The 23,900-nt window shown below is 38.2% G+C and overlaps 1 protein-coding gene across 22 annotated transcripts in view; it reads left to right on the top strand.

Annotated features, from left to right (window-relative positions):
* The window catches only part of STXBP5L (syntaxin binding protein 5L), a 422,914-nt gene that overhangs the window by 127,033 nt on the left and 271,981 nt on the right, over positions 1-23,900 (top strand). For all 22 annotated transcript variants that reach the window (XM_067034516.1, XM_067034508.1, XM_067034500.1 and 19 more), the window contains 2 exons: positions 4,323-4,404; positions 15,172-15,272. In XM_067034516.1, coding sequence (XP_066890617.1) covers positions 4,323-4,404; positions 15,172-15,272 — 183 coding nt within the window. The remainder of the gene's footprint in view (positions 1-4,322; positions 4,405-15,171; positions 15,273-23,900) is intronic.

The raw sequence follows: 23,900 nt of genomic DNA, 5'->3' as shown, positions 1-23,900 counted from the left end.
GTGGGATTTTTCCTTTCCTATAAATTCTTACTTGTTGTAGCCATTTCTTTTCCATTTAGGGAAGATGCTTTAACATTTCTTCTAGAGTAAATTTAGTTAGTATTGATGAATTCTTTTAGTTTTTGCTTGTCTGAGCAATTTTTTTCTTTCCTTCATTTATGAATGATAATCTTGTGGGACAGAGTATCCCAGGTTGTAGGTTTCCCCTTTCAGCACTTTAAATATATCATGCCACTCCCTTCTGGCCTGCAAAATCTGTAGAATAATCAGCTGATAGCCTTATGGGCATTCCCTTGTATGTGACTCTGTTTTTCATTTCCTGCCTTTAGAATTCTCTCTTTATCTTTAACTTTTTCCACTTTAATTATGATATCTCTTGGTGTGGGTCTCTTCAGTTCATTTTGTTTGGGCCCTCCTCTGTGTTTCCTATATCTGGATGTCTGTTTCCTTCTTTAGGCTTGAAAATTTTTTTAGCCATAATTTCATCAAACAAATTTTCAACCCCTTTCTGTCACTCCTTCTTGAACCCCTATAATGCAAATGTTAGTATGCTTGATGTTGCCTCAGTGATCCCTTAAACTATCCTTGCCTTTTAAAATTTATTTTTCTTTTTGCTGTTACAATTGGGTGATTTCCATTATTCTATCTTACAGATTGCTTATGCATTCTTCTGCATCACCTAGTCTGCTGTTAAATCCTTCTAGTATGTTTTTCATTCCAGTTATTATATTCTTTTTCTCTGACTGGTTCTTTTTTATATTTTCTAGTTCCTTGTTAAAATTCTCAGTGTGTTCATCTATTCTCTTCCCACGTTCAGTTAGCATTCTTATTACTAATGCTTTGAACTCTTTATCTGGCAAATTATTTATCTCTGTTTCATTAGTTGTTTTTTCAGGGTTTTGTTTCTTGTTCTTTTGCTTGAAACAAACTCCTTTGTCTTCTCATTTTGCTTAACTTTCTTTGTCTTTACAAAATTAGGTGAAACATTTACCTATTTCAGTCTTGCAGGGGTGTCCTGTGTGACAGCATCCCCATGCAGTCTTCACATGCTCAGTGACTTTCTTGGGATTGCTAATCTGAAGTGAGCACAAGTCACATCTTCCTTTTGGGTGTGCTGGCAGCTACCACCTTGCTGGGAGGCAGGGGTGGAGGTAGAGGGGCTAGAGCCAGAGCCAGGTGTGAGCCTGGGTTTATTCTATGCTCAGTGGCTCTCACCACCCTATGGGAGTGGGTTTGGGGCCCAAGATGCTGGAGCTGAAGTCCCATGTGTCGATTGGAGCTGGTTCCATTCCTGTAAGTGTGCACTCTCTCCTGCCCCCGGTGTTGGCACCTCCACCCCAGTGGAAGGGAACATAAGAGGAAGAGGGGCTTGAGCAGCCCCCAATGGGTCTGGTATGGTCCCAGCAAGCCAGTCAGTTCTGATCTGCTGCCTTCATTTGCTCACCAGAAACATCCTCCCTTGCCCTGTTTAGAAGCAGGGCCTGGCCCTAGCTGGCTCTGCTTCCTCCACGTGTGTGTACCTTCAGCCTAGCGGAGAGCAGTTCTGGAACAAGAGGAGCTGGAGCAACTGCCTGCTGTGGGCCAGGGTGCCTACTGGGTTGGTTCCCATACAGGAGGCAGAGCCCCAGGCTGCTCCCAAACTGCTTCCTCCCCACACACCAGCAATGGCCACCCTCACCCTGTTCAGATTCAGGGCTGGTAGCACACCAGCTCCATCACCTCCAAGTATGTTATTCCTTAGCAGTGGCAGCCTTTGCCCTAGTGGAGAGATGTGCTGGAGCAAGAGGGGCTGCAGCAGTCTCCAGGTGCAGGCTGGGGAGCACTGGGGCAGTAGTGGGAAACTGGCCAGAACCCTGGGTCGTTTTCAGCCTACTTTCTCCACCTTGTTCCTGGGAGTAAGCAAGCGTGCGTGAGTGGAGTCTCAGTTTCTTTCAACTCTCTGGTACATCCCACTGGTTTTTAAACCTGCTCAGGGGACTCATCTACCTGATGTCCAACCCAGTGGCTGGGGTGCCCAATATGTAGTTCAATCCCCTCAGTCCCCAGGGAGGATCTCCCAACCTGTGATATCACCTTCCTCTTCTCTGTTTCCTGCTACAAGAACTGGTCCCAGCCTGATCCCCTCTCCTCCCTCCCTACACAACTCCATGTGGGTCTTTCTTTATAGCCTTGGTTGTAAAAGAGCCTTTCTGCCAGTCTCTAGTTTGTTTTCAGCTAGAGTTGCCCGATGCGTAGACCTGTTTTTGATGCATTCATTGGGAGAGGAGAGCCCAATGTCCTACTCCACCATCTTGATCTCTTCATTTCTTTCTTAAATGCATTTTGTTCGTGAATTGTTTTCCTGATTTTGCTCAGTTGTATATCTGTGTTTTCTTGCATTTCATACAGTTTAAGATGATGATTTTACATTCTTTGTCAGGGAAATCATAAATTTCCATTTCTTTGGGGTCAGTTGCTGGAGCTCTCTTACTTTCCTTTGGTGGTGTCATATTTGCATAATTCTTTGTTGTCTATATAGCCTTACATTAGTGTCTGTGCACTTGTGAAGCAAACACCTCTTCCAGTCTTTACAGACTGGTTTCAGAAGATAAAGATCTTCTGTTTGTTTCCCAAGCTGATAGGATTGCTTCCATAATTGCAGTTGTGCTGCATTGGAGCCAGTTGTGAGGCTTTTGCTCGTTCTGCAGTAGCATCTATGATTTGTGGGCTTGATACTGGGTCTTATGCTGGTGTGGATCCCTTCCAGTCCCCAGGTAGATATGACTACCTGCAATACCTTGTTCAGTAGTGTGGGACTAGGACAGGGGTCTGCTTTAGGGTCCATGTATGGGTCCCCAGATAGCAAGCCTATTACCAGGTAAATGGTGGGTGTGGCTCCTGCCAGATCTCTGGTGGACTGCTGCCTGGTCACTGGATGGGTCCCTGGATGGACAGGACTGACCCTGGACTGTGGCTGAGAGGTGCTGGAACTGAACCTCAATGCTGTTTCAGATTCCACAGCCAAGATTTGCTCTGCAGTCATGGATGGATATGTCTCCCTCCAGATCACTGGATGGGCTGAATTGGTCCCTGACTGTGGCCAGAGGGGCTGGAGTTGAGTATAGGGCCCTTTCAGGATCTCTTGGAGTACAGTTATGTCTTCTGACAGGTCCCTGTGCCAGGACTGCTTGTGGATTGTGGTTGGGAGTATTAGGCCCTTTCAGGATCTCTGGGAGTGTAGACAGGAGTGTGTCCTGTTGGGTGCCTGTGGCAGCAAAACTGTTCACAGCCTGCAGTTGGGAGGGGCTAGGACTCAGTGTAGGGCCCTTTCAGATCTCCAAGGTTGCAGCCAGGGGTGTTTCCTACTGAGATCTTGGACCCTCAGGACTGCTGTAGACTGGCAGACTGTAGTTATGAGGAAGATGGAGTCACATACAGGGCCTTTTCAGGAACTCCAGGGTGCAGAGACAGGAGTGTCTCCTGCCTGGTCTTTGTGCAAGCAGAAATTCTAGAAGACTGTGACATTGAGGGGGCTTGAGCTGAGTATAAACCCCTTTTAGGATCTTAGAGGGTACAGACAAGCGTGTTTCCTATAGGGTTCCTTTGCCAGAATGATTGTTCCTAGACTGTGGCTGGGACTTGCAGGAGCCCTGTTACAGGCCGTTTCAGAATCCACAGTCTGACGGAGTGTACCTTACTTCCAGGGGCTTACCTTCAGGGGTTCCCACACTGCAGCCTAGGGAGAATGGAGCTGGTTCAAAGGTCACTTCCTGTTCTATAGCCAGGAACAAGTTCTTTAAGTTCTTTATTATGCCTATTACCTGATACATGAATGAGTGTGACTCCTTTGGGTCCCTTGAAATGTGGCATATGCTGGTGACAGACCCAGAGCCAGATGGAGCTGTAGCTAAGTTCTCAGGGGTACAGAGCTATTTCTGTTTCTATAGCTGAGACCACAGTCAGTGAGTCAGCTGCCTAAGTGCAAGCCTGTCTCCTCAAAATGTCTCTCTTCATTGTTGGATTGCACCAGGGTTTCGTAATCTCCAACCTGGATCCTGAAGTTCCTGTGAAGGCACTTTTGTCTGTGAGTGTAGATGCAAAATTATTGTTCTTGAGGGGGGTTGATTATGTATAAGGGACATTTTATCCGGCCATTTTGCTGACAAACAATGCTATATAATGTAATTTCCATCAACTAAGACCAAGATTTTTCAACTCTTTATTTACAAAAATAAAGATAACTAGTAAGCCAAATGTCAGTTGGTAAGTAAGTTAGTTTTTTCTTTACACATTAATATTAATGCTAATTAAAATGTTAGAATCCTTGACTTTTATTATTTTAGACTTGGGAGACCTGGCGTTGATTGTTATTGTCAACATGAAAGTGGTGCAGCTGTTTTGCAGCTCCAATTCTTGATCAATGAGGTAAGGATTTTCTTAGATATTTCTGTCACACACACAAACACACACACATTGTGTAATCTTTTTAATATTATTTTTCTACATGCTTAAAGATATATACGTATGCAATATTGTTCATGGTCACATTTTTCATAAAAGACTGTATTCCTGTATTTCTCAGTTTATTAAATTTTAAAGGAAAAATTGTGAATGTACCAGAAGATCCTGTTATTGTCGTTGCTTAGTATAATTTATAGATTGTTTAAATGGTTTTTAAAAAATTACTAAAATCCTTTGATTGCTACACTGACCATTAAACTCTCCCTCTACACACTCTCCTCCCACCAATTTGTTTTCTAATCCAGCGTTAATTTTCATGTTTTGTCTTTATCTTCCATTAAATAATCTTTCCAGTCATTTACTTTGGGCTTCTTTGTCTGTATATATCTCCATATTCATTTGTTGGTATACATATGCATAGCTTTTATAACAATTGGCTGCCTACCCTACTCCTATTTTTATACATGTATGGTGATGAGGAACTCCCTAAAGACAAAGTTTGTAAAGCTCAGAAAGTTTGCAGATCTTGCAGTAGTTGAAGGCTACTTAAGGCCTTCTTGACTCATATTTTTACAATGGATCCTTGAGTCTTTTGAACTCTTTTATGTTAAGTGATCCAGTCAGTGCAAAAATGTTTTCAGAGTTTATGCCATACCAAATTTGGGCGTTTAGGAGATTGAACTCAGTGTGTCAAAAGAAAAAAAAAAGAGGTATCACTGGTTGTTTCTTGTGGCATGAATGATGATCTTTTATTCAGTATCTCTATATATTTGCATATATTTATTTTAAGAACTTTTACTCATAAACAGGGGTGGAATGTTTCATATAACTTTATACCAGAGATACCTGAGGCATGAAAAATTTGTGATATTGGGAAATGTCCACTTTTTACCTCTCTTAGCTCAAAAATCTTTCTCAGAAGGCTGTGAGATTCTCCTTGTTGACCAGCCTAGCATATTTCATGTTGTAGGCATACTTACTGTGGGGTACCAAAATGAGAGAGGGAAATAAGGAAGAGCAGGGGAAACATTAAAAAAATCTTTTATCGTAATAACTAGTCTTTAGTATCTAGACTGACAACCTTTTTGAAGTCTCAGTGTTACTCTATAGCTCCTAGTTGCCTTCTGCATGGATGTTTACTGGCAGACATAAATTGTTTCCAGGTAATTTTCTCTGTGTACTGTCCTCTGAGAATTGTCTTCAAGGCCATAAGTTTGCCTCTGTGCTGTTACATAACTTAGAAGAAATAAAGGCAAGCCTTCAACATCTTTCCAGTGTTTACATTGTCTATCCTAAACTGCTCACCTTGATCTGCCTTATACTCAACTTTTGTAACTTTTTCCAAACTTCCCAGCTTCTGACCTCTTGACCTGTGTTTTTATTCAGTTTTTAATCTCTTCACAGATCTTCATTAGTAGTGCTTCTTATGGATTTGCTTTTGTAAATGACCCGTAGACACCCTGCCGATGTGCTTACTTTCATGTGTCTTATAATTTCTTTTGGTGCTGTTCAGTGGTTCTGTTCACTTCCCTCAAATGCTAAGTTATCTCCTAGTTTTATCATAGAATTATTAATACTGACTTCCTTCCTAGATTTATTCAGCTATTACACTGGCATATTATATCTTTTGTATAACACGTAACTATTTACTATATAGAATGTTTTATTAATTTCATATATCATAGTCTATTTTCACCCTATCCCAAATGAGTTTCCACTTTCCTGAGAAATGAGATCACTATTCTATATCTTAAAAAAAATTGTAGTTCATCAAGTACTTCCAAGCAGTCCTAATAATTTTCTAATTTGAATATGCAGAACACTTGAGAACAGTTTACAAAAAAAGCAGACAAACACAAAAATCCTCAAGGCATGTGTAGGATACATTTTATTGCATGAATGTAATTATCTATGAGTTCATTTTAAAATGTATATATCAATGTATACCTCTTTGAATACGTATATTTACATATTTATATACAAATATACAATTTGTACACATTTTAAAACATTTTAATGGTTATACTCTCTGATTATGATTATTGTTTTAAAAGTTATTTTTCTTTGAGACTAAAATCATATGTATATAATATCAAGAGAACCATCATAGGCTACATGAGCATATGTTTGTCGTAGGAATTGTTATGGAAGGGCATTTAGATTCCTATATTCTTCTCTCCTCTAATTTCTAAAGAAGTAAGTTCTAGGAATTTCAATATAGTTCTTCCTAACATCTACATGGTTGATCATTTTTATATCTGTGATTGATTTAATAACCTGTGAAATAATAACCGGTTACAAGTAACCTGTGAAAGGTTACTTGTAACCGAGTACTTTGTAAAGTATGAAAAGAATTTTAGGTATCTCAGGACTACCATAATTGTGCAAGATCACTTTTACAGAACACATTGAATACTCTAGAGTAGCTTCAGGCTGTGACATAGGGCAAGCATTGACGGTTTTTTGCTGGGAAACTCATAATGGCAAAAGTTCTGACATAGTTAAAGATGATCTTACTTAACTCAGTAAAATAAATAGTTTAAAATATGTATACGAAGTCATACATGGCAGCTAATTTTCTGCCCATACGGTGTCTGCCATACTAATAGGTAGAACCCATCCTATTGTATTTGAAGTAGGATTCATTTTTATTTGGAGGCTTTGTATAAAAATGATCTTAGGGTGACGGCTTAAAGATGGCGGAAGAGTAAGACGCGGAGATCTCCTTCCTCCTCACAGACATCAGAAATACATCTACACGTGGAACTTCTCCTATAGAACACCCACTGAACGCTGGCAGAAGACCTCAGACCTCCCAAAAGGCAAGAAACTCCCCACATACCTGGGTAGGGCAAAAGAAAAAAGAATAAACAGAGACAAAGAATAGGGACGGGACCTGCACCAGGGGGAGGGAGCCGTGAAGGAGGAAAGACTCCCACACGCTAGAATTCACGGGCCTCCGAGACTGCGGGTGGCGGAGGGGGAAGCTCCGGAGCCACTGAGGACAGCGCAGCCACAGGGTGCGGAGGGCAAAGCCCAGAAATTCCCGCAGAGGATCGGTGCCGACCGGCACTCACCAGCCCGAGAGGCTTGTCTGCTCCCCTGCCGGAGCGGGCGGGGGCCGGGAGCTGAGGCTCGGGCTTCAGTCGGATCCCAGGGAAAGGTCTGGAGTTGGCAGAGTGAAAACAGTGTGAAGGGGTTAGTGCGCCACGGCTGGCCGGGAGGGAGTCCGGTTGAAGTCTGGAGCTGCCGAAGAGGCAAGAGACCTTTTCTTCCCTCTTTGCTTCCTGGGCACGAGGAGAGGGGATTAAGCGCGCCACTTAAAGGAGCCCCAGAAACGGGCGCGGAGCTGCTGAAGAGACAAGAGACTTTTTCTTGCCTCTTTGCTTCCTCGGGCGCAAGGAGAGGGGATTAAGAGCACTGCGTAAAGGAGCTCCAGAAACAGGCACGAGCCGCTGCTGTCGGCACGGACAGTAGAGACGGGTGTGGGACGCTACGGTTGCTGCTGCTCCCGCCACCAAGAGGCCTGTGTGTGAGCACAGGTTACTCTCCACACCGCCCCTCCCGGGAGCCTGTGCAGCCCACCACTGCCGGGGTCCCGGGATTCAGGGACAGCTTCCCCGGGAGAATGTGCGGCGCACCTTGGGCCTGTGCAGCGTCCCGTCGGCCTCTGCCGCCGCGGACTCGCCCCGCACCCGTGCCACTCCGTCCCCCCAGCCTGAGTGAGACGGAGCCCCCGAATCAACTTCTCCTTTAACCTCGTCCTGTCTGAGCAAAGGGCAGATGCCCTCGGACAACGTACACGCAGAGGCGGGGCCAAGTCCAAAGCTGAACCCCAGGAGCTGTGCTAACAAAGAGGAGAGGGGGAGGTCTCTCCCAGCAGCCTCAGAAGCAGCGGATTAAAGCTCCACAACCAACTTGAAGTGCCCTGCATCTGTGGAAAACCTGAATAGACAACGAATCATCCCAAGTTGAGGAGGTGGACTTTGGGAGCAAGATATACTATTATTTCCCCCTTTTTTTCTTTTTGTGAGTGTGTATGTATGTGCCGCTGTGTGAGATTTTGTCTGTATAGCTTTGCTCTCACCATTTGTCCTAGGGTTAGACTGACCCGTTTTTCTGTTTTTTTTTAATAGAAATTTTTCTTCTTAATAATTATTTTTTATTTTAATAACTATACTTTATCCTACTTTATTTTGTCTTCTCCCTTTCTTTCTCCCTTTCTTCCTTCCTTTCTTCCCTCCTTCCCTCCTTTCTTCCTTCCTTCCTCCCTTCTTTCCTCCCTTCCTTCCTCCTCTCCTCTCTTCCTTCCTCCCTTTCTTCCTCTCCACCTTCCTTCCTTCCTTTCTTGCTTTCTTCCTTCCCTCTCTCTCTCCTTTCTTCCTTCCTTCCTTTTCTTTCCTTTCTATTTTTTCTCCCTTTTGTTTTGAGCCGTGTGGATTAAAGGCTCTTGGCGCCCCAGCCAGGTACGAGGCTGTGTCTCTGAGGTGGGAGAACCAACCTCAAGACACTAGTCCACAAGAGACCTCCCAGTTCCACGCAATATCAAACGGCGAAAATCTCCCAGAGATCTCCATCTCAACACCAAGACCCAGCTTCACTCAAGGACCAGCAATGAACAGTGCTGGACAGCCTATCCCCAACAAAGAGCAAGACAGGTCTACAGCCCCATCCATTAGCAGAGAGGCTGCCTAAAATCATAATAAGGCTACCAACATCCCCAAAACACACCACCAGACGTGGACCTGCCCACCAGAAAGACAAGATCCAGCCTCATCCACCAGAACAGAGGCACTAGTCCCCCCAACCAGGAAACCTACTCAACCCACTGAACCAACCTTAGCCACTGGGGACAGCCACCAAAAACAACGGGAACTACGAACCTGCAGCCTGCAAAAAGGAGACCCCAAACACAGTAAGATAAGCGAAATGAGAAGACAGAAAAACACACAGCAGATGAAGGAGGAAGATAAAAACACACCAGACCTAACAAATGAAGAGGAAATAGGAAGTCTACCTGAAAAAGAATTCAGAATAATGATAGTAAAGATGATTCAAAATCTTGGAAATATAATAGACAAATTGCAAGAAACAGTTAACAAGGACCTAGAAGAAATAAAGAGGAAGCAAGCAGCGATGAGCAACACAATAAATGAAATGAAAAATACTCTAGATGGGATCAATAGCAGAATAACTGAGGCAGAAGAACGGATAAGTGAACTGGAAGATAAAATAGTGGAAATAACTACTGCAGAGCAGAATAAAGAAAAAAGAATGAAAAGAACTGAGGACAGTCTCAAAGACCTCTGGGACAACATTAAACGCACCAACATTCGAATTATAGGGGTCGCAGAAAAAGAAGAGAAAAAGAAAGGGACTGAGAAAATAGTTGAAAACTTCCCTAATATAGGAAAGGAAATAGTCAATCAAGTCCAGGAAGCACAGAGAGTCCCATACAGGATAAACCCAAGGATAAACACGCCAAGACACATAATAATCAAACTGTCAAAAATTAAATACAAAGAAAACATATTAAAAGCAGCAAGGGAAAAACAACAAATAACACACAAGGGAATCCCCAAAGGTTAACATCTGATCTTTCAGCAGAAACTCTACACGCCAGAAGGGAGTGTGGCAGGACATATTTAACGTGATGAAGGAAAAAAACCTACAACCAAGATTACTCTACCCAGCAAGGATCTCATTCAGATTTGATGGAGAAATTAAAACCTTTACAGACAAGTAAAAGCTGAGAGAATTCAGCACCACCAAACCAGCTTTACAACAAATGCTAAAGGAACTTCTCTAGGCAAGAAACACAAGAGAAGGAAAAGACCTACAAGAACAACCTGAAACAATTAAGTAAATGGTAATAGGAACATACATATCGATAATTACCTTAAATGTAAATGGATTAAATGCTCCCACCAAAAGACACAGACTGGCTGAATGGATACAAAAAGAAGACCCATATATATGCTGTCTACAAGAGACCCACTTCAAACCTAGGGAAACATACAGACTGAAAGTAAAGGGATGGAAAAAGATATTCCATGCAAATGGAAATCAGAAGAAAGCTGGAGTAGCAATTCTCATATCAGACAAAATAGACTTTAAAATAAAAACTATTACAAGAGACAAAGAAGGACACTACATAATGATCAAGGGATCGATCCATGAAGAAGATATAACAATTGTAAATATTTATGCACCCCAAATAGGAGCACCTCAATACATAAGGCAAATACTAACAGCCTTAAAAGGGGAAATCGACAATAACACAATTATAGTAGGAGATTTTAACACCCCACTTTCACCAATGGACAGATCATCCAAAATGAAAATAAATAAGGAAACACAAGCTTTAAATGATACATTACACAAGTTGGACTTAATTGATATTTATAGGACATTCCATCCAAAAACAACAGAATACACATTTTTCTCAAGTGCTCATGGAACATTCTCCAGGATAGATCATATATTGGGTCACAAGTCTAGCCTTGCCAAATTTAAGAAAATTGAAATCATATCAAGTATCTTTTCTGACCACAAAGCTATGAGACTAGATATCAATTACAGGAAAAGATCTGTAAAAAATACAAACACATGGAGGCTAAAGAATACACTACTTAATAACGAAGTGATCACTGAAGAAATCAAAGAGGAAATTAAAAAGTACTTAGAAACAAATGGGAGACACAACGACCCAAAACCGATGGGATACAGCAAAATCAGTTCTAAGAGGCAAGTTTATAGCAATAGAATCCTACCTTAAGAAACAGGAAACATCTCGAATAAACAACCTAACTTTGCACCTAAAGCAATTAGAGAAAGAAGAACAAACAAACCCCAAATTTAGCAGAAGGAAAGAAATCATAAAGATCAGATCAGAAATAAATGAAAAAGAAATGAAGGAAACAATAGCAAAGATCAATAAAAGTAAAAGCTGGTTCTTTGAGAAGATAAATAAAATTGATAAACCATTAGCCAGACTCATCAAGAATAAAAGGGAGAAGACTCAAATCAATAGAATTAGAAATGAAAAAGGAGAAGTAACAACTGACACTTCAGAAATACAAAAGATTATAAGAGATTACTACAAGCAACTGTATGCCAATAAAATGGACAACCTGGAAGAAATGGACAAATTCTTAGAAATGCACAACCTGCCGAGACTGAACCAGGAAGAAATAGAAAATATGAACAGACCAATCACAAGCACTGAAATTGAAACTGATTCAAAATCTTCGAACAAACAAAAGCCCAGGACCAGATGGCTTCACAGGCGAATTCTATGAAACATTTAGAGAAGAGCTAACACCTATCCTTCTCAAACTCTTCCAAAAGATAGCAGAGGGAGGAACACTCCCAAACTCATTCTATGAGGCCATCATCACCCTGATACCAAAACCAGACAAAGACGTCACAAAGAAAGAAAACTACAGGCCAATATCACTGATGAACATAGATGCAAAAATCCTCAACAAAATACTAGCAAACAGAATCCAACAGCACATTAAAAGGATCATACACCATGATCAAGTGGGGTTTATTCCAGGAATGCAAGGATTCTTCAATATCCGCAAATCAGTCAACGTGATACAACATATCAACAAACTGAAGGAGAAAAACCATATGATTATCTCAATAGATGCAGAAAAAGCTTTTGACAAAATTCAACACTCATTTATGATAAAAACCGTACAGAAAGTAGGCATAGAGGGAACTTTCCTCAACATAATAAAGGCCATATATGACAAACCCACAGCTAGCATCGTTCTCAATGGTGAAAAACTGAAACCATTTCCACTAAGATCAGGAACAAGACAAGGTTGCCCACTCTCACCACTCTTATTCAACATAGGTTTGGAAGTTCTAGCCACAGCAGTCAGAGAAGAAAAGGAAATAAAAGGAATCCAAATAGGAAAAGAAGAAGTAAAGCTGTCACTGTTTGCAGATGACATGATACTATACATAGAGAATACTGAGGATGCTACCAGAAAACTACTAGAGCTAATCAATGAATTTGGTAATGTAGCAGGATACAAAATTAGTGCACAGAAATCTCTGGCATTCTTATACATTAATGATGAAAAATCTGAGTGTGAAATTAAGAAAACACTCCCATTTATCATTGCAACAAAAGAATAAAATATCTAGGAATAAATCTACCTAAGGAGACAAAAGACTTGTATGCAGAAAACTATAAGACACTGATGAAAGAAATTAAAGATGATACAAATAGGTGGAGAAATATACCATGTTCTTGGATTGGAAGAATCAACATTGTGAAAATGACTCTACTACCCAAAGCAATCTACAGATTCAATGCAATCCCTATCAAATTACCACTGGCATTTTTTACAGAACTAGAACCAAAAATTTCACAATTTGTATGGAAACACAAAAGACCCCGAATAGCCAAAGCAATCTTGAGAATGAAAAATGGAGCTGGAGGAATCAGGCTCCCTGACTTCAGACTATACTACAAGGCTACAGTAATCAAGACAGTATGGTACTGGCACAGAAACAGAAATATAGATCAATGGAACAGGATAGAAAGCCCAGATATAAACCCACACACATATGGTCACCTGATCTTTGATAAAGGAGGGAAGGATATACAGTGGAGAAAAGACAGCCTCTTCAATAAGTGGTGCTGGGAAAACTGGACAGGTACATGTGAAAGTATGAATTTAGAACACTCCCTAAAACCACACACAAAAATAAACTCAAAATGGGTTAAAGACCTAAATGTAAGGCCAGACACTGTCAAACTCTTAGAGGAAAACATAGGCAGAACACTCTATGACATCAATCACAGCAAGATCGTTTTTGACCCATCTCCTAGAGAAATGGAAATAAAAACAAAAATAAACAAATGGGACCTAATGAAACTTAAAAGCTTTTGCACAGCAAAGGATACCATAAACAAGACCAAAAGACAACCCTCAGAATGGGAGAAAATATTTGCAAATGAAGCAACTGACAAAGGATTAATCTCCAAAGTTTATAAGCAACTCCTGCAGCTCAATAACAAAAAAACAAACAACCCAATCCAAAAATGGGCAGAACACCTAAATAGACATTTCTCCAAAGAAGATATAAAGATTGCCAACAAACATATGAAAGAATGCTCCACATCATTAATCATTAGAGAAATGCAAATCAAAACTACAATGAGATATCATCTCACACGGGTCAGATTGGCCATCATCAAAAACTCTAGGAACAATAAATGCTGGAGAGCTTGTGGAGAAAAGGGAACACTCTTGCACTGCTGGTGGGAATGTAAATTGATACAGCCACTATGGAGAACAGTATGGAGGTTTCTTAAAAAACTACAAATAGAACTACCATACGACCCTGCAATCCCACTACTGGGCATATACCCTGAGAAAACCATAATTCAAAAAGAGTCATGTACCAAAATGTTTATTGCAGCTCTATTTACGATAGCCAGGACATGGAAGCAACCTAAGTGTCCATCAACAGATGAATGGATAAAGAAGATGTGGCACATATATACAATGGAATATTACTCAGCCATAAAGAGAGATGAAACTGAGTTACTTATAATGAGGTGGATAGACCTGGAGTCTGTCATACAGAGTGAAGTAAGTCAGAAGGAGAAAAACAAATACCATATACTAACACATATATATGGAATCTAAGAAAAAAAATGTCATGAAGAGATTAGTGGTAGGACGGGAATAAAACACAGACTTACTAGAACATGGACTTGAGGATATGGTGAGGGGGAAGGGTAAGCTGTGACGAAGTGAGAGAGTGGCAGGGACATATATACAGTATCAAATGTAAATTAGATAGGTAGTGGGAAGGAGCTGCATAGCACAGGTAGATCACCTCTGTGCTTTGTGACCACCTAGAGGGGTGGAATAGGGAGGGTGGGAGGGAGGGTGATGCAAGAGGGAAGAGATATGGGAACATATGTATATGTATAACTGATTCACTTTGTTGTAAAGGAGAAACTAACACACTATTGTAAAACAGTTATACTCCAATAAAGATGTTTAAAAAAAATGATCTTAGTATTATTTTTGTAGTTATAGTTATACTGAATTCTAGTTGGAGAAATGTTTTCTTTTATTACAGATGTTTTCTTTTGTCATAGATGAAGCTTCTTGAAGTAAGAAAACAAATTAAATTATATCACATGTACTGTATAGGAAAACTATATACTTCTTAACTATACAGAAAATTTTAAGGAAGACTATATACTTCTTTTAGGAAGCCTGTATACTTCTTAACTGTACAGAAAGTTTTTACACAGTGTATTTTTATATGACCAGATTGCAGTTTAAAACTGGGTTGGATATTTGCTTTTCTGTAGAGCTACATGGTATATGTGTAAACAGTAAAAATAACAAAAAAATTTAACTTACTTTTTCCCAAAAAAAATATAAGAAATCTTTAATAGTCACAATGATTCTTATAATAATAATCCCTCTATTGATAAATGCATATTCCTTGAACTAATCATTCTCACCAATCCATATACAGTAGTTTACCTGCTTCTTCTACTGTTAGCATTCTTAGGCTTCCTGGCTGAAGTATGTGCATTGTCCTTCCTTGTATTTCTACATTATATAAATACAAAAGCATTAAAAGCAGTGAAAAATTCAGTAAATTAGCTTGTTTTTGCTTCACAAAAAAAAACCACTATAAATTAAGTAAATTGCTCACTTTGTCTTCATTTTGTTCCAGGGTGCTTTGGTCAGTGCAGGTTCAGATGATACACTTCATTTGTGGAACCTTAGACAAAAAAGGCCAGCAATTCTTCATTCTCTTAAATTTAACAGAGAACGGTAAGAATGTAAGAGTTAAACAATTTCTTAATGTGTAAGAAAATTATTTCCTGAGTAAGTTTCAGGTTAATTTTTGAACGAATTTAAAAAAGAATATTAATAGCTAGAAATAGTATTTATGCTTACTTTTATAATAGTTTATTTTCATAGAAAATTCATAATTGATATAGATTCAGTCCTTTTCTAACAGGGAACTCCTATCTTCTTGTTCTCCTTGCTATAAACTAGGACTTCACCAATGATGTGTTCTTTTCCTTAGGTCAAGGTGCTGAAAACCCAGACCTAAAATTTAAAAGTCAAGTAAATACTAAATGTATTTCTACACCTTTTGATCATGGAAGTTACCTCCTACAATTTCACCCTTTTGCTTAAATATTTTTTACCTTAAAAAATATGAGACAGAGGTTTTAGACATCCAAAAATGTTGCTACTAAGTGATGTGCAACATTGCACATCCAAGATTAATATTTTCAAAGATGGTGAATTGATCAGAATTCAAATTCTCCCATTTTAGAATGAAATAATAATTGGAAAAAGAAAATTTTATGAATGGATATGGAAAATGTTATTAGATTTTATTTGTAACAAATTGTCCCAAATTTTAATGTTTCTAGTGTTGGTTTCAACCAGAGCTACAATATAACAGACATCTACTTAGCTGATAATCCACCTTGAGATAAAGTAAAGTTTGTATTTTATTATCTGTATCTGTTATTTAACTATTAAATGATCTGATATTTGTTTATTATTTGGGAAACAGTCAAACTTTTTGGTGTGATTGAGAAGGGCTATCACAGGAAAAATTGATTTTAATGAAAGAAAGAGAAACCTCTGAGAAGTAAATTTACACAGATTAGCAAGTACTAGTCAAAACTGAGTTAGGTAGATAATAGAGACAGGCAGCCACTGCTGAGAGCTTAAGAAAGTGCTTATTTTATTTTGTTGAATGGTAATAGTTCATAAGGAATCATCACTGTATGGGCAGAGCTTAATGAAGTAAACCTGTTTTTATAGGTTTGATGACAAAAAAGGATGGCAGCTATACAGACATTCTTCCTTTTTCTATCTGGAGCTTTTTCTTTTTCTTCTTATATGCATACTGTAATATTTGAATCATTAACCTTCAGTATTCTGAGTAGTATTCATGAGTATTATGTCCGCAGTATTTTGTGATTCAGCATCAATGGAAGTTTTTGTTAATCCAGTATTTTTTTGAGAGGAGGAAATTTATATTTTAGCTATTTGCTAAAACTAGATAGGACTTCTATCTTTATATTAGATCTAATTTTGGTTATTTTATCTTAAAATTTAAAATAAGTAATGTAGCAAATATTTCAGGATATGAAAAATTGAAAGATCAGTCAAGAGTTGTTATACTGTTCCTTGTACCTTTACCACTAAAAATATTACATACTCAGATATTGCCATACTGATTTTATCTCTTTCTCTACTTGTAAGATTTTTTGTTTGTCAAAGTTTTGAGTAGATCTGGCCTTACCCTTTTGTGTAGATAGGCAGAATGAGTTTTTTCCCCCTCACAACTGGAATGTTGAAGGAAATGTTCTGGCCTCTTTTATAGCTATTTTGGGGAGAAGAAATGATTGATGGTGATGATTTCCAATTATAATTTTATTAACTCATTTGAGGTATATTTAACTGGTAGGAACATAAAAGACCAAGCTGACAGATTTTGGACAAGTTTAAATCTTAGGAACTTTGCAGGCATTGCCTATTTTTTAAAATTGATTTTTATTGGAGTATAGTTGCTTTACAATGTTTTGTTAGTTTCTGCTGTACAGGAAAGTGAATCAGTTATACGTATACATATATCCCCTCTATTTTAGATTTCTTTCCCATTTAGGTCACCACAGAGCATTGAGTAGAGTTCCCTGTGCTATACAGTAGGTTCTCATTAGTTATCTGTTTTATACATAGTAGTGTATATATGTCAATCCCAATCTCCTACTTCATCCCACCCACCCCCCTTGGTATCCCTAAGTTTGTTCTCTACATCTGTGTCTGTATTTCTGCTTTGCAAATAAGTTCATCTATACCATTTTTCTAGATTCCACATATAAGTGATATTATATGATATTTGTTTTTCTCCTTCTGACTTATTTCACTCTGTATGACAGTCTCTGGGTCTGTCCACGTCTCTGCAAATGGCACTATTTCGTTCCTTTTATGGCTAATATTCCACTGTATATATGTAGCACATCTTCTTTATTCATCTTCTGTTGATGGACATTTAGGTTGCTTTCATGTCCTGGCTATTTTAAATAGTGCTGAAATGAACATTGGGGTGGATGTATCTTTTTGAATTATGGCTTTCTCCAGATATATGCCCAGGAGTGGGATTACTGAGTCATATGGTAGTTCTATTTTTAGTTTTTTGAGGAATCTCCATACTGTTCTCCATAGTGGTTGTGCCAATTTGCATTCCCAACAGTGTAAGAGGGTTCCCTTTTCTCTACACACTCTCCAGCATTTATTGTTTGTAGGTTTTTTTGATGATGGCCATTCTGACCAGTGTGAGGTGATACCTCATTGTAGTTTTGATTTGTATTTTTTCTAACAGTGATTTTGAGCATCTTTTCATGTGCCTCTTGGCCATCTGTATGTCTTCTTTGGAGAAATGTCTATCTAGGTCTTCTGCCCATTTTTTCTTCGGGCTGTTTGTGTTTTTGATATTGAGCTGCATGAGCTTTTTGTAGACTTTGGAGATTAACCCCTTGTCAGTTGCTTCATTTGCAAATATCTTCTCCCATTCTGAGGGTTGTCTTTTCATTTTTTTTATGGTTTCCTTTGCTGTGCAAGAGCTTTTAAGTTTAATTAGGTCCCATTTGTTTATTTTTGTTTTTATTTTCATAATTCTAGGAGGTGGGTCAAAAAAGATCTTGCTGTGATTTATATGAAAGAATGTTCTGCCTATGTTTTCCTCTGAGAGGTTTATAGTGTCTGGTCTTACATTTAGGTCTTTAATCCATTTGGAGTTTATTTTTGTGTATGGTGTTAGGGAGTGTTCTAATTTCATTCTTTTACATGAAATTAAAAGACAATGCTGTCCGACATTGCCTATTTTAATGCTTACAGAAATGTGATAATCTTTTTGTGAAAGATAAATTAATTATCTTGAACTTGAGAATAATCATTAATATCACAATTTATTGTGGAGGGGAAAATATCTTTAAGTGTATTGTGAATGCAAGGCTTAAGTCAATGAAGGATAATTTAACCAAGCGTCTTTGGGAACTCTAAGCCCTCTTAAATTGGCCATTTAACTGTATACATTTCTATATACTTGTCAACTGAAAGAAAGACACACAATGTGAGAGTTGTGAGTGAAGTTTTATTGAGGGTCTTACTGAGGACTATAGCTAGGAGATAGCCTCTCAGATAGCTCTGAGGAACTGCTCCAAAACCATAGGGAAGGAGCCAGTATATAAATTTTTTGGCTGGGAAATACACGTAGTCAAGCATAAAAGATTACTGCTAATCACAAGGAACAGACATCTCAAGTTAATGATTTAAGTGCTTTTCTGTGTATGGGAAGATGCAAGAATCTGGGGTCATTGAAATTTTTCCTTAGATATGAATCTTAACTGTCTAGGGACCATATATCTAAAACACAGAATGCTCCATCCTGTTTTTCTCTGTCTTGAATTCCCCTCTGGGGGCACTGTCAGTGGGTGACTGCAGTGGGTTGCAACTTAATCCTTGTAGAACTGGAATGTTGGTCAATATTCTTTGTTTATGTATCCTTATGCTTATTCCATATACATACATACATATTTAGTTTATATAGTTTGTAAATTTTAGTTTTTTAATTAGGGCAACTTCAGTCTTTGGTTTTATAGTCTTTGAAGGTAGCAACCAGGCTTAGATTGTTGAGAAATAGGTTTAGATATTTCAGCTGCTTCTGGTGGATGATCTTTGGGTTCCTCTCATATCTGAGTTTATAAACCTAAATATGGAAGAAAAACTTTTGATTACTGTGATGCATGATCTGAAAAATGAATAAAGTCAAACATTTACATTTCAGGCATATTAACAGTCCTTGCTATCACTGATCATAAATCATGTAATGTTGGGGAGAGCCTAGAATTGTTTTGTATGGTTTTCAAGTAAAATTCAACAGATAGGCTATAATATACAGATCATAAAGTATTTGTACTGATTATATCAGAGTTTATTTTTTCTATCGGTGGTGTTCTGCAATTAATATTGTCAGAATACTTCTAAGGAATATTAGCTAAACTGCCAGGAAGGAATATGTTATTAAGAACCTTATTTCTGAAATCTCTAGTAGACTTGACCCATCAGAGTTGGCTTTGGGGGACACTATTTATAACTCAAATTTAAAATATTTTATTGCTAGGGCTTCCCTGGTGGCGCAGTGGTTGAGAATCCGCCTGCCGATGCAGGAGACACGGGTTCGTGCCCTGGTCCGGGAAGATCCCACATGCCGCGGAGCAACTAAGCCCGTGAGCCATGGCCGCTGAGCCTGTGCGTCCGGAGCCTGTGCTCCGCAACGGGAGAGGCCACAACAGTGAGAGGCCCGCATACCGCACAAAAAAAAAAAAAAAAAAAAAAAAAAAAATTTTATTGCTTTATAAAGATAATCTGAATTACTTTTCTTTTAAAATTTTCTTAAGTAATTAACATATTTGCCTGGTTTGACAGTCAAGAGATAAAAGTTGTATGTACAGTGAAGGATCTTTCTTCCACTCCTGTCCCCTGGACACTTAGTGTCTATCCACAGAGCCAAGCAGTGTTATTAATTTCTTGTATCTTTCTAGAGACTCATTCTGTACACATATAAACAAATATTATATGTGACATAATTTTCTTCATGTATAGACAAATATGAAAGTATCATATATTTCTGTTACACAAGTTGTAGCACATTATACAAAGAGTTTTATACCTTGTTTTTTTCTCTTTATGTGTTCTCAAGATCATTCCTTATCAGTACATAAAAAGTTTCCTTATTCTTTTTTTGGTGTGTGTGCAAATGTTACCGAACTATCAAGAAACTGTGTAAATATTAAGTGTATGCCTTGAAATAATTTTACATCCATGTAACAAATTCACAATTCAAGAAACAGAAAATTGCTAAAGCCACAGAAATCCCTCTGTGTTACCTTCGAATCACTACCTAACCCCCAAGTGTAACACTATTCTGATTTCAAACATTATAGATTAGTTTTGCCTATTGTTTTTGACAGTTATAGGAATGGAATTGTACATATCTACTTACTTGTATTTGGCTTCTTTTTAAGAAAATAAATTTAATTAATTTGGCTACATTGGGTCTTCGTTGCTGTGCATGGGCTTTCTCTAGTTGTGGCGAGTGGGGGCTACTCTTCATTGCTGTGCGTGGGCTTCTCATTGCAGTGGCTTCTCTTGTTGCGGAGCATGGGCTCTAGGCACGTGGGCTTCAGTAGTTGTGGCTCGTGGGCTTTAGAGCACAGGCTCAGTAGTTGTGGCACACAGGCTTAGTTGCTCCACGGCATGTGGGAGCTTCCTGGACCAGAGCTTGAACCTGTGTCCCCTGCATTGGCAGGTGGATTCTTAACCACTGTGCCGTCAGGGAAGTCCCTGTTTGGCTTCTTTTGCTCAACATTATATTTGTAAGTTTCATTCATGTTGCATGTAGCCGTAGTTTATTATTTTCATTGTTATGTAGTATTCAATTTAATGGATATTCTTTAATTTGATTCTTTAATTTTAATTTTTTAAATTTAATTCTTTAATTTTAAAACTTTTAAAATTTTGTAAATTTTAGAAATAGCTTGTCAAATTCCACAAACACATCTGCTGAGATTTTGATTAGACATATCAAAAATCTGTAGATCAATTTGGGAAGAACTGACATTCCCCATGATGACGGGGAATGGCAATATCGATTGATTGTCCTTAACAATGATGACGTATTGATTCATTGTCTGAATCACACACAGTCAGGGAATCAAACATGGTATATATCCCACCACTTAGGTATTCTTTGATTTCTCTAAATGACATTTATAGATTTCTCTGTAGAGGTCTTCTACGTTTTTGTTATTTTTAGTCATAAATATTTGATAATTTTAAATGCTGTTGAAAATTGTACATAGTGATAAGAGGATAATATATTGTAAATTGTACATAATGATAATTATAATATATTATTTTTCATATTTTTGTTGGAATATGAAAATATAATTTATTTTTATATGTTGACTTTGTGTCCAATGACTTTAATTAAATTCAGTTAATAATTCAAATTCTTTATCTATTGTAGATAAACAGTCATGCTGTCTTCAAATAATGACAGTTTTATTTCCTTCTTTACTTTTATATGTATTTATATTTATTTCTTTTTATTATTGCACCGAGGTTAGGACCTTGTATTAGGTTTTTTTTTTTTCACTGTTGGAGTACTGAAGCATTTATTTATTTATTATTATTAATCTTTTTTACATCTTTATTGGAGTATAATTGCTTTACAGTGTTGTTAGTTGCTGCTGTACAACAAAGTGAGTCAGTTATATGTATATATATATCCCCATATCCCTTCCCTCTTGAGCCTCCCTCCCACCGTCCCTATCCTACCTCTCTAGGTCATCACAAAGCATTGAGCTGATCTCCCTGTGCTATGCAGCACTTCCCACTAGCCTTCCACTTTACATTTGGTAGTGTATATATGTCAATGCTACTCTCTCACTTCATCCCAGCTTCCCCTTCCCCCGCCTGTTGTGTTAGTTATTTATTGCTGTGTGACAAAATTACACAAACTTAGTGGCTTAAAACAACATGCATTTCTTATCTCAGAGTTTGTAGGTCAGGAAACCAGGCGTGGCTTAGATGAGTTTCTGTTTCAGGATCTCACAAACTACAGTTAAGTTGACTGCCAGGGCTGTGACCTCATCTGAGGCTTCACTGGGAAAGGAACCATTTTCAAAACTTATTTGGTTGTTGGCAGCATTCTGTTCCCTAGCAAGTTGATGCATCGAGAGCCTTAGTTTTTACTGGCTGTTGACCAGAGACCACTGTCAGTTGCTTGCCAAATACCTTTCTCCATAGGCCATCTGACAACCTAGCAGCTTCCTTCTTCAGAGCCAATAAGGGAGAGAGTCTCCTCACAAGATGAATATTACAATCACATGTAATTTAGTTATAAAAGTGGCATCTCATGACCCTTGCCATATTCTATTGGTTATAAGCAAATCACAGGTCCTGTGCATACTGAAGGGGAAGGGGATTATGCAAGGGCAAGGATATCAAGAGGTGGTGATTGTGGGGACTACCTTGGAATCTGTCCTGATCTTAGGGAAAATATTTTTATTATTTCACCTTTAAGTATATGTTTGCTGCAAGCTTTTAAATAGATATTCTTTTTTTTTTTTTTTTTTTTTTTTTTTTTTTTTGCGGTATGCGGGCCTCTCACTGTTGTGGCCTCTCCCCTTGCGGAGCACAGGCTCCGGACGCCCAGGCTCAATGGCCATGGCTCACGGGCCCAGCTGCTCCGCGGCATGTGGAATCTTCCCGGACCGGGGCACGAACCCGTGTCCCCTGCATCAGCAGTCAGACTCCCAACCACTATGCCACCAGGGAAGCCCTAAATAGATATTTTTTATTAGTTTAAGGAAGTTTCTTGTGCTCCTGATTTGTTATAAGCATATATATTTTAAAATAATGAATGGTGTTAAATTTTATCACATAGTTCTTATGCTTCTTTTGTGATGATCATATTATTTTTTCTTTTTTATCTATTAATGTGGTAAATGACATCACTTGATTTTTGCTTGTGAAATTACCCTTGTATTCCCAGAATAAATACAACTTTTGTGATGTATTAGCATTAATATATGTGCTGGATTTGCTAATATTTTGCTAATAAGTTGGTTAAGAGTTTTATATCTATGTTAAAAAGAGCTTTGCATGAAAGATTCCTTTCTTTTGAATTCCCTGCTAGGTTCTCATGTCATAGTTATTTTGACCTTATAAAATGAATGGGGGAATGTTTCCTCTTTTCTATACTCTACAAATACTTGTGAAAGATTGATGTTATTTCTTTCTTAAAATTTGAAAAGAAATTCACCAGTAAAGCAATCTGGGCCTGGGTTTTTCTCTGTGGGAAGATTTAAAATGGCATATTCATTTCTTTAATAGGTTTAGGAATATTCAGATATTTTTTTTTTCCTTGAGTCAGTTTTGGTAAGTTATGTTTTGGTAGAAATTTATCCTGTTCATCAAAATTTTTAAATTTATTGGCCTTAACAGTAGTGTCTATAGTACTTTCCTATTTTTCATTCTTTTTTTTTTCTCTCTGTCTTTTAAATTGAGGTATAGCTGATTTACAATATTGTGTTAGTTTCAGGTGTAAAGCAGAGTGATTCAGTTATATATATATTTCAGATTATTTTCCATTATAGGTTATTATAAGATATTGAATACTGTTCCCTGAGTTATACAGTAAATCCTATTGCTTATCTGTTTTATATATAGTAGTGTATATTCGTTAATCCCATACTCCTAATTTATCCCTCCCCTCTTCCCTTTCCCCTTTGGTAACCCATAAATTTGTTTTTTAAGTCTGTGAGTCTCTTTCTGTTTTGTAAATAAGTTCATTTATATCATTTT

This window comes from Kogia breviceps, chromosome 5, assembly GCF_026419965.1.
Source record: "Kogia breviceps isolate mKogBre1 chromosome 5, mKogBre1 haplotype 1, whole genome shotgun sequence".
NCBI classification, from domain to species: Eukaryota; Metazoa; Chordata; class Mammalia; order Artiodactyla; family Physeteridae; genus Kogia; species Kogia breviceps.
The sequence above is the reverse complement of the archived record's forward strand: the minus strand, read 5'-3'. Positions and strand labels throughout refer to the sequence as shown.